At 46.7% G+C, this 17,756-nt stretch overlaps 2 protein-coding genes and 1 pseudogene across 2 annotated transcripts in view; 1 reads left to right on the forward strand and 2 right to left on the reverse strand.

The window, feature by feature from the left end:
- Positions 1-13,598, forward strand: part of LOC123811849 (meiosis 1 associated protein) — a 60,364-nt gene extending 46,766 nt beyond the window's left edge. Inside the window, exons 7-10 of the mRNA XM_045828351.1 lie at positions 11,059-11,265; positions 12,325-12,465; positions 12,932-12,943; positions 13,428-13,598. Coding sequence (XP_045684307.1) covers positions 11,059-11,265; positions 12,325-12,465; positions 12,932-12,943; positions 13,428-13,598 — 531 coding nt within the window. The remainder of the gene's footprint in view (positions 1-11,058; positions 11,266-12,324; positions 12,466-12,931; positions 12,944-13,427) is intronic.
- On the reverse strand, positions 4,276-4,798 carry LOC123812108 (annotated as a pseudogene).
- A 980-nt stretch (positions 13,599-14,578) lies between the features above and the next one.
- DOK1 (docking protein 1) lies at positions 14,579-17,434 on the reverse strand. Its single transcript, XM_045827998.1, has 5 exons — positions 17,321-17,434; positions 16,702-17,001; positions 16,438-16,531; positions 16,060-16,244; positions 14,579-15,812 (listed from the first exon to the last, which is right to left on the reverse strand). The coding sequence occupies exons 1-5, from the start codon at positions 17,378-17,380 to the stop codon at positions 15,000-15,002; spliced, it is 1,452 nt and encodes a 483-aa protein (XP_045683954.1). The 5' UTR covers positions 17,381-17,434; the 3' UTR covers positions 14,579-14,999.
- Positions 17,435-17,756: the final 322 nt, after the last annotated feature.

The following is a 17,756-nucleotide window of genomic DNA, read 5'->3' on the forward strand; positions in this document are numbered from 1 at the left end:
ATGCTTCTCCTTTTTTGAGTAGAAGTGAAGTGGAGGGAAAGGGGATAAAGGGGGAAGGTGCGTGACAGGCACACATTATTAACTCTTGTTCCTATCATATGCAGATAGAGACAATAAAAATATACCGCATATGGTTTTTAAGATGAGTAAGTAATGGTATGTGTAAAGCACCCAGCATATGTCTGGCATGCAATGTGCATATAATGGTTGGTTAGTGGTTCTATGATTTCCATTTGTTCCTTTTCTATTCTAATTCTCTAGAGAAATTCTCCATAATTTCACCTATATTCTTGAACATACTAGTTGTAGTTATTTTAAGGTTCTTAACTATTAACCCCAATACCTAGATCACCTACAGCTTTTTTTTCTATTGTCTCTTTTTTCTTGTGGCTTTCAGACATTGGTCTTGTCTTTTGGTGTACCTGATAATACTACAGTGAACGATGTTGATTGCATCTAAATAAATTGTAGAGGCTCCAGTTGGTGTTGGTTTGCTTCCTTCAGAGAGGTCTCCCCCTGCCCTGCACTAAGCAGATAGAGTGGTGACACATCATCTCATTCCCCTCTGGAGTTCTGCTGAGTCAAGGCTGGGCTGCAGCCCTTCGAAGTCTCCGTCTGCTCCTGGTTTGCCCCTGGCCCTCCAGGACTTTCCACTGGAAACCGGTGGACTGTGTGTGTCCCTTCCCTTGGCCACTACAACACTCTACTTCTAGAGGCTTTCTCCTTAAGTGTTTTTTGTCTCTTGCTCTGTGCAGCCCCAGTATCTGGCAAATGTGCCAAGTGAAAAATTGGCTTGAGCACCCACCCTACCCCTGCCAAGTCTCTACTACAAGATCTGCTGGTCTCCCTGTTCCCTTGCAAGTGCCTCAGCAGGAGCAAATCCTAGATTCTCAGCCACCACCCTGACTCCAACTCAGAACCGACGTATGCCCTTATGGTAAAAGCAGTTGCAATAATTCCCTGATCTCTCTGGATTCTTTCCTTTCCAGACACTTAGCTGCCCTCATTTTTTTTTGTCACAGCACTTCCTCACTGTTTTCCAACAAATGGTTTCTCTATATTTTCCAGCTTTTCTAACTGTTCTAGGCAGGAGGACCAGTCTACCTCTGATCATTCCAATGTACTCTGATGCAGAACTAGATGTTTATTAAATGTTCATTGATTCCCCCTTTGCACCCTTTATCTTGCTAGACAACCCATAATACATTTTCTGGTTTACCCTTATCAGTTGGCACTCTACCATGTTCTCATTTCCAGGTTCCCAGGTTTCCTTACAATTATAAGCAGAGCTCAGTTCCTTCAATGCTGTCTGTTCATCCAGCCCTTCTTTAAGAGCAATTCTTCTGTACAAAGTCCACATTGCTATAAAATCTAGTTCCGGCCATCAGTGCCAATCTATCCCACCAGGCCTCATCAACTATAAAATTTGTGTGACTTTGCAAACTACACTTTACACATACTCCAAAACTTTAGTCAGCTGCAGCCTTAAGTGTTATTCCATTCCCTAATGTTTTTTACTTGACAATTGAATGTTGTATCTTTCTGTCCTTGTAGGATACTTGTTTTATTTGAGTATTTTACTTCGTTTTCCTCAGAGAAATATTCCTTCATCAGATAAGCAAGGCTCTTGGTAAACTCATCTCCCAACCCTTTCTGAAAGATGTGTGCCATCCACCATTCCCATGAACTTCACTCCAGACACAAGAGAGCTATGTTTTTACTTCATTCTTCAGTTTTATAGATCTATATCTAAAATTGTTAAATTGTTTTCATTTATTTTTTATGATTTTATTTATTTACTTTTAGACAGAGGGGAAGGAGAGGAGAAAGAAAAGGAGAGAAACATCAATGTGTGGTTGTTTCTCGTACACCCCTGCACCAGGGACCTGGCCCACAACCCAGGCATGTGCCCTGACTGGGAATCAAACCAGTGACCCTTTGGTTTGCACAACAGCCAGGGCTAAATTATTTTTAAAGTAACAAAATTTAATAAACAGAATCTAATAATTATTATATGTATTTTTAATTTAAAATTTTTAACATTTCATGGTGCTTACTATGAGCCTGAAACAGTTCTAAACATTTCACAAAAAAATATTAATTTATATTACCACCATAACCATCCTAGGAGGTAGCAATGATTGTCTCTATTTTACAGATGAGAAAGTGAGGCCCAGAGTGGTTAAGTACTTTCCCATGATCACACAGCTAGTAAATGGTAAAGCAGGATTGAACCCAGAAAGGTTGACTGCAGGACCCAAATGCTTAACCACTCAATAACCATGTGAAGTTCATTATTATATTGATTGCGGGAGTTCTCTGAAATACATTCACTACTCAGTAAGAATGCACAAAATAGCTTCTCCCAGGCTTTGTATCAGGAAAAGCTGTGAGGCTCCCTTCTAGCAAAAGTGGGTGGCGTGCATTTCTATGACGCTTATCTAATCTTGGCTCTATTATTGCTCTACCCTTATTTTTTCTTTGCACAATCCCCTTGTTTGTTTATTTTATCTTTGTGTTGTTGCATTTTTCTAAACTGGCAAAACTACTTTGTGGAATGTAGTGGGGAATACATATATATAATTAATTTTTCCAAGTATTTATGAAATGAATCTATCCATCACCAGGAAAACATAATTTCAATTACCAAATCCTACTATGTAGTCTCAGTTATGCAGCTAGTGACTCATTTTCCACATCCTCATTTCTCTTACAAAGTCATGTCTGTATGAACTAGAAAAAGAAATGAAAATACCACCTAGGTCTTTCAGTTTCCTATTTAAAATGTCAGAGTCTCTGGAGATGCATTCCAGAGTTTTACTGGCCATGTCTGCCCTAATTGGCCACAGAAGTGACAGAATTCAAGCCGGAATGTGTCCAGCAGGAGTCTAAGTACACAGGCGATGACCTGGTTGGGCTGTAAATGGGTGGGGAAGTGGAAAGTCCTTGGTTATATTAGGCATACAGTCAAGAGCAAGAATCTAAGCTGAGAGTGGGGTAATGGCAGGTCAGGAGCCATTTTCTGAAGGAAAAAAGAAACAATCAGGATGAGGTTAGAGCACAGCGCCTGCAGGGAAACAGACAAGTGCTGGGACAGCAATGGGCTGGTGATCCAGCCTTGTCTGTTTCTCTCAGCTCATCTTTCGCCATGCCCCTTTGGTTGTCCACTCCAGCCACATTAATAAATTACTAAATGTTCCTCAAGTATCCTGAACTGTTTCAGACCTCCACCTTTTTTCATGTTGCTCCTTTCCCCTTACATCTGTCCACTTGACAAATATCTACTCATTTCTTTCCAGATTTTGCTTAAATGCCTTCACTACAAGGCTTTCCCTGTACTCCTTCATTCCAGCTACAGCCAGCCCCCACTGATCCTTTTTGCCCCTTCCCACCTACATACCTGTTGCCACATCTATCTGGAGCTTCACATCACTGATAAGTGGTATAAATTTCCACCTTAGCTCTCTGATGTGAGAAATGTCACATTGCTATATTTTTCTAAATCAAATTTAGATTATATTAGCCCCCAAGTACCAGAATGTTGCCACATTTAATATTTTTATGAGTGTCTCTCCCCTTCCCTCAGAATCTCGGGGCTAAAAGTCCAGAAAATATGGGAAATGGCCCTTTGGTCTTCAGTACACCTCCAATACATTGTTGAATAGAAGTAGCAAGAGCAGATATCTTTGTCTTGTTCCTGATCTGGGGGTCAAAGCATCCAATCTTTCACCACTCCCTACGATGTTAGCTGTTTGTAGAGACTTCATCAGGCTGAGGAAGTTCCAGTCTAATCCTAGTGCATTGAGTGTTTTTATCATGAAAGGGTTTGGAATTTTATCAAATGCTTTTTCTGCATCTATTGAAATGATCATGTAGTTTTTGTCCTTTGTTCTATTAACATGGTGTATTGCATTGTTTGATTTTGGGGTGTTAAACCAATCTTGCATTCCAAGGATAAATCCCACTTGGTTGTGGTACATAATCCTTTTTTATGTTACTGGATTTGGTTGGCTGATATGTTGTTGAGGGTTTTTGCATCTATATTCATAGGTGATATTGATCTATAATCTTCTTTTCTTGTGATATCTTTTTCTGGCTTTAGTATTAGGGTTAATACTGGTCTCATAGAATAATTTGGAAAGTGTTCCTTCATCTATTTTTTGGAAGAATTAAAGTTATTTCTTTAAAGCTTTTATAGAATTCCCAGTGACAATTTTATTTTATTTTCTGACAAAAGCATTTGTAAGCATTTAATGAATTCCCCTCCATGTAGCTTCAAGCTACCAGCACACAAGCCCCACCAACACTTTCAATCTTCTCCTCAGCTCTCCTGCTGAAGAATTTGCCCTTCACAGTGACAGGCTGCTTTGGGAACTTTCCCTCCCCAGAACTTTGTAGTAGCCCGATTACACCACATCAATGATGGGAGCGGCTCCAGTCTTGTTTTTGGTAGTGTTTACCTGTATCTGCTCACTGACCAAGGTACACAGTCTATCAAGGCTGACAGTGGGGCAGGAGCTGTGGTTCCTCTTTAAGTGGTCATGCCTCATACCAACTTTCCCAAAGTGACCTGGGTGATATTTGTCGAAGGCGATCCTGTGATGATGCAAGCTACCAGTATTACCTCGGGCTCTTGGGTGCTTCCCGTCCTTGCCGATGCAGCCATAGCCATGGCTCATATGGCCCAAAGTTTCTGGGTCTTCCTCAGTCTGGATGGCAGAGGTTGGTGGCCGAGACACCCCAATGAGAGTTTTAATGGCGTTGGTGTAGGCCTTGCTAAACTGGCCAGTGATGCCATCTGGGCCTTAGCTTTTCTTTTGGAAAATTTCCTAATTACTAGTTCTTTATCTTTTCTTGTATTAGGCTTTATCAAAAAAAAAAAAGTTAATATAACAGACCTCAGGCTTCTATCCTTAGATAGTCCTACTTGCAAGATTGACCCTTGTGTGGGGCTCAAGGGGATGAGTGGAAGTGGAAGAGGGTCTAAGGGGGATAAATGGTAAGGAAAAAATACAATAAAAAATAAACTACTCAAAACAAAGATTTACCTGTGGCTGGCATCTGGGGATATGGATTTAAAAAGTGTTTCCACCATTCCCTAAATAATACAAGTGGCACATTGTGCCTAAACTGTGCAAAAATATATGGTTTCTGCTAAACACCTGCTTTTCTTCTAGGACTCTAGAATTTTCACAGCTGCTAGGTACAGGGCACCTAGGTGACCAGTCCCCAATAAAAATTTGAGCACAAATTTGTAACTTCTTCTGGTGGACACTTTATACATGTTGTCACAATTCAATGCTGGAGGAAGTAAGCACATCTTTTGTGACTTCATAGGTAGAGGACTCTTGGAAGCTTGTACCTGGCTTCCCCTGGACTTCACGAGCCTTTTCCCTTTGCTGATTTTGCTTTGTGTCCTTTTGCTGTAATGAATCATATCTATGAGTGTGACTATATGCTAAATCCTGTAAGTTCTCTTAGTGAATTGCTGAACCTGGGAGTGATCCTGGGGACCCATGACACAGATTTATTCAGATTTTCTATTTCTTCTTGAGTCTCAGTAATTTGTGTCTTTCTAGGAATATATCCATTTCATCTGGGTTATCTGGGGTTTTTTGCATATAATTGTTTATAATGTTTCCTTATTATCCTTTCCGTTTCTATAAGGTCAGCAGTGATGTCCCCCTTTTATTTTTATTTTAGTAACTTGGATATTTTTTCTTTTTTCCTTGAACAGTCTAACTAAATGTTTGTCAATTTTGTTGGTCTTTTCAAAGAACAAACTTTTGTTTAAATTGATTTTCTCTATTATTTTTCTATTCTCTAGTTCATTTCTTTCTACTTTAGTGTTATTTCATTTCTTTCCTTCTGCTTGCTTTAGTTTGGTTTCCTTTTTCTAGTTGCATGAGGTGGAAGGTTAGATTATTGATTTGAGGTCTTTTTTAAAAAATTTAGGAGTTTTCAGCTATAAATTTATCTCTAAATACTGCTCAACCTGTTTTTAATAAATACTGGTATATTATGTTTTTGTTTTCACTCAACTCAGGTTATTTTCTAATTTCTGTAGTGATTTCTTCTTTGAATCATTAATTATATAGGAGTATGCTGTTTAATTTTCACATACTCATAAATTTCCCAAATTTCTTTTTGTTATTGATTTCTAATTGCATTCCACTTGGTCAGAGAAGATACTATGGATGATTTTAATCTCTTGAAGTCTATTGTACCCTGACTTATGGCCTTCCACATGGTCTGTCCTGGAGGCTGTTCTATGTTTACTTGAGAAGAATGTATAATCTGATGTTTAGGGGTTTGCGATATCTTTAACCACATTCTACTGTCTCTTTTTTGAAAGTGAGTGTGAGAGTAGCAGAGTAGTGAATATTGTAGCTTTCTTTTCTCCCCCCTCCTAGTTCTGCCTTCTGGTGTGAGAAAATAAGCAAATAATGTCGAATTAACCTAATTTCCTCCTGATGCCCTTCCACATACCAAAAAACCCCAGGCATGCCTGGCTTTCTCATAACCAGCCGTGACTCCTCTTCCTGGATGTGTCAGGACAATGAAATGTGTCTCTGCCTGCAAGCAAAGCAGACTGAGTGTTCTTGCTCGTCTCTCCTCTCAGTGGCTGCCTCAGAAACATGCCTTCTTGGGAACTGGTCAGTGCTCCTTTAAAAAAAATGATTTTATTTATTTATTTTTCAAGAGAAGGGAAGGGAGGGAGAAAGAGAGGGAGAGAAACATCGATGTGTGAGAGAAACCCAACCAGGGACCTGGCCTGAAATCTAGGCATATGCCCTGACCCAGAATCAAAAAGGTGACCTTTCTTCAGTTTGTGGGTGATGCCCAACCCACTGAGCCACACCAGTCAGGGAGGTCAGCGCTTCTTTAATCACTGTATTTGGTCCCAGACCATCATACTGAGGGAATACCAAGGGAACTCTGGTTTGGTGAGATTAGAGCTTTTACCTGCTATATAGTGAATTTCCACTGGGCCTTTTGGCAAGGCCTACACCAATGCCATTAAAACTGTCACTTCTACTCCTGTTTTCCCAGATACTGGAAGTGAGTAACCACATCCTCTTTCCCTTTTGTATCTGTAATGGATCCATTTGGCTGCAACTAACAGAAAACCAAAGTAACTCTAATTTGAGTAATTAAGAATTGATTTTTCTCATTAACAAGAAGTATAAGGACAGACAATTACAAGCTGATGCAGTTGATCAGTGATACCATCAAAGACTCAAGCTCTGTCCATTTTTCCACTACAGCAACCATAGCAGGTATACTTCATTCTTATGCCTATTGCCTCCTGGTCATGAGATGGCTGTTGCAACTTAAGACTCAGTCCTGTCCTAAGGAGAAAGAAGGGGTAGGGTGCAGAGGCAAAAAAACTTGCCAGAAGATTACAAAGCTTTTTCAGAAGCCCCATCCAGCAACTTCTGCTTATGTCTCGTTATTTAAATCTAGGTTACAAATCACCCCTAGACCAACCACTGGAAGGCTGGAAAATGGGTAGAGAGAAAGGAAAAGGAAAAGGAGTGGGGAAGCAGTGACCAGTCAACCAACAGTAGCTGCCACACCTTCTTTCCTAACCTTAGTAATGCAAAGTTAGGGCAAGGGTTGGGGAGGATGACTTTAGTATGACACACCATTCCACTCTGTCCCTGCCACACCTGCTCAAAACAGAATCAGTCTCCACCTTCTAAAAATCTAAGCTTCCTGGCCTCTTCTCTGCAGCAAAGTCCCTAACTACAACATAGACACCTTTTCACCTGCCCTCTGTTAAATTCAGCATCTAACTCATGCTCCTTTCTTTAGAACTAGCAAAAGCATATTCTAAGTATTCAGCAGTCATCTATAGTCTTTAAATATTGCTTGATTTGAGAACCCTAAAGGCTGGTCTGGGACATCCCAGAAGATATCCCCATGCCAGTGCTTTTTCTCATGCTCAGAGACCTGCTGTAGCAGTTAGCCATTTCCATCACAGCTACAGCTGCCTGTACCAACAGGCCAACCCATGGCCTGGGTGAAATGTTCAAGCTTGGGTCCTGGGTTTCAAATTTCCAAAGAAGTTAGAGATTCAGATTCCAAAACAGGGACCTTAAAGTTCAACTTCCCTGCCTCTCACTTTCTCAGAATATTCCTAGAAATTACAGATAAATTAATATCTTTATCAAATTCTAATAAGGATGCATTTGTCTCTCTTCCTTTCAGAACCTTCTGTCAGCTTCTCTGCAAAAAGTTTTAAAGCATTTTGTAAAATCCTTTCAACTCAATCTATTCTGATAGTCCTCACATCAGGGGTTACTTTGGAGAGATCTCATTCGTTTCTGCATACCAGTTCTCTAACAGAATCTTAGCTATAATCTCAAAATCAGTCAACTGAAACTCTTGGGGTCATAGCTTTTTTGTACAATATTCAAAGATTCTTAGTAATCACATGAAGTAGCAAGTGAGAACTTTTTCCATAACACTAAAATGCAAGAAATGTTACGATACTATATTTAGCCTTCAGTGACTTGCCACAGTGGCAAGATACTCCATTCTCCATGGAGTCTGGAAAGGTGATCAACTACCCAGTTTTCCCAGGAGTGAGGGGTTTTCTGGGACACAGGACTTTCAGTGCTAAAAATGGGCTAACCAGATCAGTTGGCCATCCAAAGTGTGGGTAAACATTAGTTTGCAGTTCTTCCCCTTACTATAATATAAGCTCTAAGAGGACAATGAACATGTCTAGTGAATTTCTATATGCCCACCCCTAGTGCTCAAACACAATAGGCACTTGATAAGTTCTCAGTAAACAAACTAATTTACAAACAAATGCATGAACCAGTATAAAAATAGAAAGTAATCATCATCATCATCATCATCATCATCCAAAGCCTGAGTTGATCTCAAAAGCCACATCAGAAGTTACTAGAGCCAGAAAAAGAAGATCAAAATACAAACACTAAAATGACAACAAATTCACAGCTATTAACAACTGAACCTAAAAAAAAAAAAAAAACCCTAAGCAAACAACTAAAACAGGAACAGAATCACAGAAATGAAGATTACATGGAGAGTTATCAGTGAGGGAGTGAGAGGGAGAGAGAGGGAGAAAATTACAGAGAATAAGAAGCATAAATGATAGGCAGAAAATACACAAGGGGGGGGTTAAGAATAGTATAGGAAATGGAGAAGCCAAAGAACTAATATGTATGAGCCATGGACATGAACTAAAGGGGGGGAATGCAGGTGGGAGGGGGTGTGTAGGGCAGAGGGAAATAAAGGAGAGAAAATGGGACAACTGTAATAGCATAATCAATGAAATATTTTTTAAAAAAGAAAAAAAAGAAGTTACTAGAGTCAACTGAAATGCAATGCCCTGCCACTTCCTACTTATCCCTCCCAGAGAACATCCCTTTCAAGTTTAAAGAGGCCACGTCCTCAGGGAGGGGCAAACATGCACACATACACCATGACTTCTATGTTATGTATGTTCAATCTGATGGACCTGAGAAGCATCAGGTAGACCTTCCATCGTGAAGATCTGTTCTTCAGGAAGAAGCACATCTCCAGACATAGGCAAAATGTTGAGAAAGAATAAACTGCTGAAGGTACCTATCACCTACCCAACCTTACACACCTTCCAGAGTTCTGTGCTGCACAGAATGATGACAGTGATTTAAAGTGTCTAGAACCCCCACCACCATCCCACTCCAGCACATCCCCTAGGGGTGCAGCTCTAATGCTACAGTAGGTTTTTTCTGCTTCACTGTGTCACTTTCCACTTGTCTTCCTCAAGATACTGACCTTCCTCTATTCCCTTAATTTCTTTTTTCTTTTTGCCTTTTTATATTATTTCTTCCAACTTTTCAAATAAGTTAGAGTGCTGTCTTTCATCTTACATAGTAGGGAGACTATTGCGTCTGTACCAACTGTAATTGGTGATCACCTCAAGAAGAACACAATTCACAGAGTATAACAGTTCTAACTCCATATTTCCTGGAGTCTTGTAGTGTACCTTTAAAAACTAACAGAAAATTTTCTCATTTCCATGCCTGGTTTCAAAGGGTGCACTTCGAAAAGTTGCTCATAAGTCTTTTTATCTCCTTACCCACGTGCTAACTAACCTCTGATCCCCATGGCACATGGCAAAGTGTCACCACTCTGTTCTGCAGTACCCTTTGCTCAGAATCACTGCCCCTGGAATTCTGATCCTTTTTCTGTCCTGTGACTGGCTGAAGTGATCTCAAAAGCCCCATCCCCCAATCCCACCCCCACCTTATTGTACCAAAGGTTTCTTCTCCCTGTTCCCCCCCTCCTCCTCTCGATGCACAGGCAACTTTGACCACCAGCTTCTCACACCCTCCCTGGGTATTCAAGAGGTTCCCCTACCAGCCCATCCCACCCCAGTCATGCAACACAGCCATACTCTACCACCCTCCAGATAAGACCTGAATTTTCACAACACCCCATGCAAGTCTTTGTCCCAAGGCTCTGTTTTTAAGAATTATAATTCTTGCCCTGACTGATGTGGCTAAGTGGTTTGGGCATTGCCCAGTGGACTGAAAAGTCACTGGTTTGATGACCAGTCAGGTCACATGCCTGGGTTACGGGCTAGGTCCCCGGTTGGGGTCATGCGGGAGGCAGCTGATCAATCTTTTTCTCACACATCAGTGTTTCCCTCTCTTTCTCTCTTTCTAAAAATAAGTAAATAAAAATAAGTATTGTTTCAATAGTAATAATTTTTTAAAGAAGTATAATTCTTAAAACTCTACGTTTATCATTAATACATTAGCCCTCTCCGGGGTAAACACCTACTTCAGGTTAAACAGCATCTCTTAACTCATCTCCGTACCATCAACCCTTTTGTGTACCTCCCTGACCAGCACTTAGGGACACTGGTGATTCAGCCCCTCCCAGAGCCGGGGGGTGGGGGGGGGCGGGGGAGGGGAATGGCTCAACCCTCCCTGACACCAACCCCCTCCAGGAGCTCGAGGGAAACCTCAGTTGGGATTACAAATGTTCCGAAGACTGAAGATGAACCAGAGTTTATGTATGTCCTTCTTTCAGAAAAGAGAATGGCTGCTGTTGGCCAAAGGGGAGCCCCCAAGCCGAGGACGCAGCCTGAGAGAGCCTGCCAGCACCTTCTATGTGATCGTGCCCTCACGATCCCCCACCCTGCTGGTGAAGGCGGTGGCCACAAGAGAACTCATGCTGCCCAGCCCCTTTGCCCTGCTTCCTGAGAACCCACCTGATGACAGCCTTCAGGTTGTGGAGGCAAGTGGAGCCCGATCTCAGGAGAGAGGTAGACGGGAGAGAAGAGACAGGAATTTGGGAAAGTGGTGTGGGAGAAGAAGGAGCCAGTGAGGGGAAGGACAGAGAGCTGAGGGAGAAGTGGTCCCAAGAGTGGTGAGAGGGTCAGAGAAGAAACAAAGGTAGGAACTGAGGCCAGGGAGGAGGAAGTAAGCAGTAGTGGTGTGTTCCCACAGGCCTCTCTCAGCATTATGGGCGAGCATGTGTGCATCTATTCTGGTGTGTTGAGGGAAAGAGAAAAAGGCAGAGATGTAGGTGCCCAGAATAGAAAGGGCTTTAAAATCAGACTCCAATGCACAGGAGAGAATATCTCTGAAGGCCATTGCTCCTGCTCCTCTTCCTTGGATCTAGATTCTGGGCTTCCTCTGCCTGCCTCCCCAGCCTAGGGGCAGGAGAGTGACTCTGAGTGGGGAGAACTGGAGCCACCTCCCTGCTGGGTCCCTGGCTTCTGTGCAGACAAGACAGAGCCTGGGATTGTGCTCTCAGCTTGGCGGCCATGGGGATGCAGAGAGAGGTGGGCTCAAGTGGCTGTGGCTTGCTCAGCATCTCACTTCAGGGCCAGTGGTTCCTGGCACAGGATGTTGTGGCCGGAAAACCTGACTGCTCAGGAATGCTGTGCTCGCGTGTCCTCTGGTTATGCTCACCTGGCAGGCAGGCCGAGAACTCAGTGTACTCGCCTTGAAGACTGTGAGCTCCCCCAGGCCATGGACACACCCTCCCTCACAGCATTGCACAGTGGACCCCTTGTAACTCTCACAGTGCTCTGGAATCCCATGACACACTTCTTGGGCTGGAGCGTTCAGTGTCCCTGACCACTCAGGGTTGCTCCGACTTCTTGTACCTGTGCCTGACACTTGCCTCACAAACACTCAGACCTGGGGCCTATGGGACGCTCATCTATCCCACAGCCTGCAGAGACGCCCTGGGTCTTCACACCTCCTCCGGCCTTTTACACACAAAGGGCTGTGCCTGACATCTTGTGACCTCAAGTTCCCCACATGAGGCTCCTCTTCTTTTCCTCAGAACATACTGGACCTCCTGGAGCTAGAGCCCACCTACAACCCCTTACAGGTTTGGAGTCACCTGTACTCACACCTGAGCAGCACCTTTGCCAAGCCTCAGGGCCGTCACCACCTAAGCTGGGAGAGTCGGGCCCTGAGAAAGGTATGGATCTCCTCCTTACTCCCCTTCCTTCCTTCTATGTCCAGAACCCAAGGGCCCCCACGTCCTGTGCCCAATACCCACCCTACTCTCACCCCAGGGTGTAGCCCTCTTCCCTGGATTCCCCTGGTGGAGAAGAGAGCCAGGCCTCTGGGGAGGAAAAAGAATGGCCCTTTGCCCTAGACAAAGGAAATTACAGCCCCTCTCCAGCGGGGTAGCTCTTCTGCCTGGGCATTGACATAAGATAACATTCAGGTACCTTAATTTAGTGTTTAGTCATAAAACAGACCATTGTCCCACTAAGGAAACCAGCTGCACTGGAACTACACCATAGCCTTTCATCGGAAGGAAAGGCTGAAGGGAAAGAAATGCCCCAGGGAAGGGAAGTTAGCATTTACTGAGCACCAGTCCTATGCCAGGTGCTGTGACAAGCCCTTTCACATATAATTTTCTCATTTACTCCTCACAGCATCCCTGCAAGGTAAGCATTATGCTCATTTTTCAGGTAAGCAAAGGGAGGCTGACCAAGGTTAGTAGCTTGTAGAGAGGGCTCTAGTGACAAGGGCTAAAGAGAAGAGTAATTGAATGGAGTTACTTTTATAAAATCCATATTTTATAACGTTTGAGCTTCCTTTTGCTCTTATTCACTTTTTCTAGTTTCACGGCAATAGAGCCTTTAGAAACACTACTTTCCCTTAGCTGAAGTTACAAGAGATGTTTCCAGACCAGGAGGAACAGAACCCACATAAGTTAGCTGGTAGGCAAGCCAACAGAGGAGGGACACTCAGCCAGGGCATGGGCACTGGGGAAGCTGGAGTCCAGGGGACTCCACTGGCCTGAGCCTCGAGGCTGTCACTCTAGGGATGGGACAAGGGAAGGAGTTAGGACAGCAGACCCAGAAGGCAATGGGATAGGAGATAAGGAAATCCAATCTTCAGAGGTGACTCTGCTCATTTTCTTTCCAGGCTGGGCAGTTGGAAACAAATCGAGTTCGAGCTAAGGTGGCCCCTCTACCTATGACTTCAGCCCCTGGCAGAGCCCCCAAGATGCCAGCAGCCAGCAAAGCCTCCTCAGAAGCCATCTTCCAGCTTTCTGAGGAGGAGGAAGAGGAGGAGGAGTACCCCTCAGGGCCTTAAGAAACCAGCACCAGAGCCTGGCCACCCTGCTCAACCACATCCATGATAGGGCTCACCCGATGGTGTTCTGAGGCCAGGTTTGCCTTCCATCCACCTGAGCCTCTGTGAGCTCTAGGTGACTGAGAAACAGCCTTCCCCTCCTCTGTCCTCAGTCCTGCCACCGCCCCACTCAGCCTAGGAAGAGGCACAAGAACCAAGCCTCTTGCTTCTCCAAGCAGCAAGTTTTCTTTTGGGTCATTTGATACTGTTAACACAGATGAAGATTAAACACCCAGTAAACCAACACCATTGTTAGGAGCATTTCCAGCCCTGAATTTCTCCTTGTAGCTCTATGTAAGCAGGTGGATGTCATATAACCTCCAGGAAACTGGGCCTCAATAAACAAGGATATTTTCAGAGCTCATGAAAAACAAGGACTGAAATCCAAGCCTGTGCCCCTCTCCCTACCACACTGTATGCAGTTCCGTTTAGGCTCCAGACAGAAAAGTGACTGATGCTCAGTACCTACGAGCAAAGTTGTATGGGTGGGGTTGGGGATCCTGTGGCTGAGAACAGGGGAGCAGATGGCATGAAAAAGACCTATTCCCTTCCTGTTCCCCTCTTGACCTGCCTAGCTTCCCATAGGCCCTGTGCTCCAAATTGCACCAAGTACTTGAAAATTTTAACCCCTTCCATACCAACAACCCTGTGAGGTACAGCCTGTTATTAAGTGTTCTCAGTTTACAAAGGACAGCAGGGGTGACTGGGGGTTGCAGATGTTATAAAACTCACCCAAGGCCAGAGAGATAGAGTCAAGCCCAGATGGGCTGGATGGACCACCCAAGCTTTGAACAGGCAGTCAGCTCAGCACACCACCCTGGGGCCCTTCCCTCCTTGCACAGCCCCCAGCACATTCCTGGTTGTCCTGTGCTGTGCCCTCCACACCCACAGCACACCCTGCCTCTGTGTCCCCTCTGTGACCATTCACACACATAGACCTCTTAAATCCAAACTGATTTTAATGAGAATAAAACTTTTTAAAAAATAAATCTCTAGCAAAGAACAACACAGAGGAAAGGATCCAGGCACAGTCCAGCATCTCCCTATAGCCTCCATGCAGGCCCCTCCCACTGTACTGACCCTTTCTGCAGATCTGGTCCAGCAGCTTTCCATTCCTTTTGGGCAGATGGCTTAAAGTTGATGGTGTCCCCAGGTCCCACCCCCCAGACCCCTGCCATGTGTCCCACTTCCAGGACTTACAGGGATTAATCATTCTTCCCTTGATTCCCCTGATATGTCTGGTCCCCTAGTCTCACACAGGCCTCTCCAGCCCTCTGGTTCCCACTGGTTCTAAAAGGTTTCTTTGATCTCCAATGCCACCTCTCCATGGTCCTACCAGCTCCCCAAGCCTCGCCCAGCTTCTCATGTGGAGCCCTCTGACTTGACCCCAATCCTGTCAGCCTCCGCGCTAGAGAACTCACAGTCCCAGCTCCCTGAGGCTCTGCTCTTCTGGACCTGGCTGTACAGGGCAGTGTCTGAGCTGTGGCTTTTGCTGCCACTGCCAGTTGCAGCACCAGGTTCAGGGAAGGCCAGGCCCTGGGGCTTGGGAGCTGGCAGGGGCTTTGTGATCCGAGAAGGGGGAGGCACAGCGTAGTCATCTGTGGCAGGGTTGTAGGGGAGCTCATAGCCCTCCTCCTTCACTCGAGCCTGGCACCACCATGCATCCTTGGGTTCCTGAGGCAAATCGTAAAGGCCCCGGAGAGCGGCAGGAGCCAGGCCCTCAGGTTCATCATAGATGGGGTCCTCTTTGGGGTCCTTCAGCTTGGCCTTCATCAACTGCTGCTGCACATGCTCATACAAGTTCCAATAGAGAGTTTTCTTTAACTGTACCCTTTCCCCTGCCAGCGCAGGGGTGCTGTCCAAAGGGTCTGAGTAGAGGGAATCCTGGGAAGGACCTGGAGGAACTCGCAGGGAGTCTAAGGGTTCAGCATACAGGACCGGAGGGCTGCCTGGGAGCTCCTGGGCACCAGGGTGGGAAGCTGGCTTCTGCTCTGCCAGTTCTTCTCGGGAATCAGCTCTAACAACATCCTGTCCCTGACCAGCCTTGCCCTGGGCCTTCTGCCGTTGGATAGCGGTCTCAACAGCCTGGAAGATGTCATTTCCCTGTGCTGTCTGGAAGGTGAATGTTCCAGGGCCAGAGGGACAGCGCCGGCCAGCCTCAAATGAGAACATTACCTGAAAAGAGGAGGAAGGGAAGCACATTACCAAGAGCCATCAGGCATGGTGAGTCACAGGGCCAAACTAGTTAGGGGGTCTACAAAGAAAAGACTAGCTGGGGAGGGAGGTGGGCTCCTGGGCTAGGCAAAAAAGGGTTATCAGAAGGCAGAGCTTCCCACCTTCCTGCCCTGCCCTGCCCTGCCCCACGCAACGCAGCCCACAGCCCTGGCCCCAGAAAGTCAACCCTCCAGGACAGCATAGCCACCTTGTCTCGGCCGTAGCGACGCAACAGAGTGTAGGGCCAGGAGAGGAGTGGCTCCAGTATCTGATTCTGAGTTCCCACAGTCAGGAGAGTCAGCCTCTCAGCCTCCACCCTCAGCACATAGGAGCCTTGCAGGCCACAGCGCTCAGCAGCTTCAGTCCTCTGCGCAGTTACCCAGAACTGGGATCCTGGAGGGAATACACAATTAGCCTGGCACCTGACCAGGAAGTGGGGGGGGTGGGGGGCAGATCATCCCAGCACTCAACTTGAAAGCCAGCTCTCAGAAACTTCCTACTTCCAAATGGGTCCCTGGACCCTCTAATCAGCCCCTTCCCAGGGCACCTTTCCACCCCATCCCTGCCCAACTGTTCAGGTGGCTACCTTCCCAGGTGGGGCTATACAGCGAGTTCTCCAGCATCTCCAGGGCAGAAAGCTTGGGTGGGTTCTCGGCAGGCGACAGAGGCCAGCTGCCTTTCTGGGGTAAAGAGAAAAGAGTATCTAAGACCCTGTCATTCCCTCAATGCGGTTCTGAGGGTCTGAGCCAGCCCAGTTCCTCCGCCGCTGTAACTACCCCCACCCCGAATCGCCTCTAGGGCCCCAGTTCGGCTCGTCCCAGCCCCTCGCAGGCAATCCTGGCTCCCTCACCGGAAAGGCGTTTAGGCACAGCGTTTGCACCCAGGCGGCGCTGGACGGGGCATCGGCGGCCAGCAGATGGGAGCGCTGTGCTGTGTCCAGGCGGAAGGCAGAGGCCCCAGGTTCAGGGAGACTCTCCAGAACCACCGGCACCACGCTCACACACTCGGCTAGACGGATCACCTTGCAGTCCAGGCGGCGCGAGGCCACTCGGCCCCCTCCAGAGCTCGACCCCTTGTGATCGAAGAACTCGAGGCGCGCTACGCCGTGGGGGCTGGCCGGGTAGAGCACGGCCCAGGTCTTCCTCCACCTCTGCGGAAAAAGAGCGAGAGACGCTGGGGAGGCAGCGGGCGAGGGCCAACGGCCCGGCCCCGCCGGGGAACGGGGGACTCGCGCAGGCCTTCCCGACGGGGCCGAAGTTACCCGAAGAGGATGCCGCGGAGTCTCCCAGGGCCAGAGAGGGCGTGCCCCCGGCTGGCAGCTGGCTCCTCGCAGTGAGCGAGGAGACTTCGCGGGAACTTCGCGGGGCTCTCGGCTCCCGCGCCGCGCTCCTACCCGCTGCCCCCTGCTTCCTGGGCCCTATCACCCACCCCTAGCTCCAATGGGGTTAGACACCCCTGCCCCAGACTACCTTGGTACCGAAACGCTGACTCTGCAAGAAGAGCGGCCCCTCCATCACGGCCCCGTCCATGGCCCCCGGCGGTTCCTTCTTTGCTTCCTGGCCTCGCAGGCTGGAGGCGGGGCGGGGGCGGGGCGAGGGCGGGGCGGGCCCGCCCGAGGCGTTCCCGCTCGGGCCCCAGACCCCGCGGACCGCGAAGGGGGAGGAGAGAGAGGAGCAAGATGAAACGGGGCTGGGAGGGGGGGTGGTCCCCAGGTAAGCTGGACGGCGCACTCCCTTCCGGCCTCTACCTTACCCCCAGCCCTGGCACAAATGGCTCCACTAGAGAAACCTCGCGGTTTCCTCCAGAGCGCTCTGGCGCCTGGGCTGGGGACCTGCGCGTGACATCAAATGCTCAACGTGACATAGTAGTGAAGGCTGTGACATCACCTGGGAAGTGCTGACGGGC

Source organism: Phyllostomus hastatus, unplaced genomic scaffold, assembly GCF_019186645.2.
Source record: "Phyllostomus hastatus isolate PE091 unplaced genomic scaffold, TTU_PhHast_1.1 phas_scaffold_78, whole genome shotgun sequence".
Taxonomy (NCBI): domain Eukaryota; kingdom Metazoa; phylum Chordata; class Mammalia; order Chiroptera; family Phyllostomidae; genus Phyllostomus; species Phyllostomus hastatus.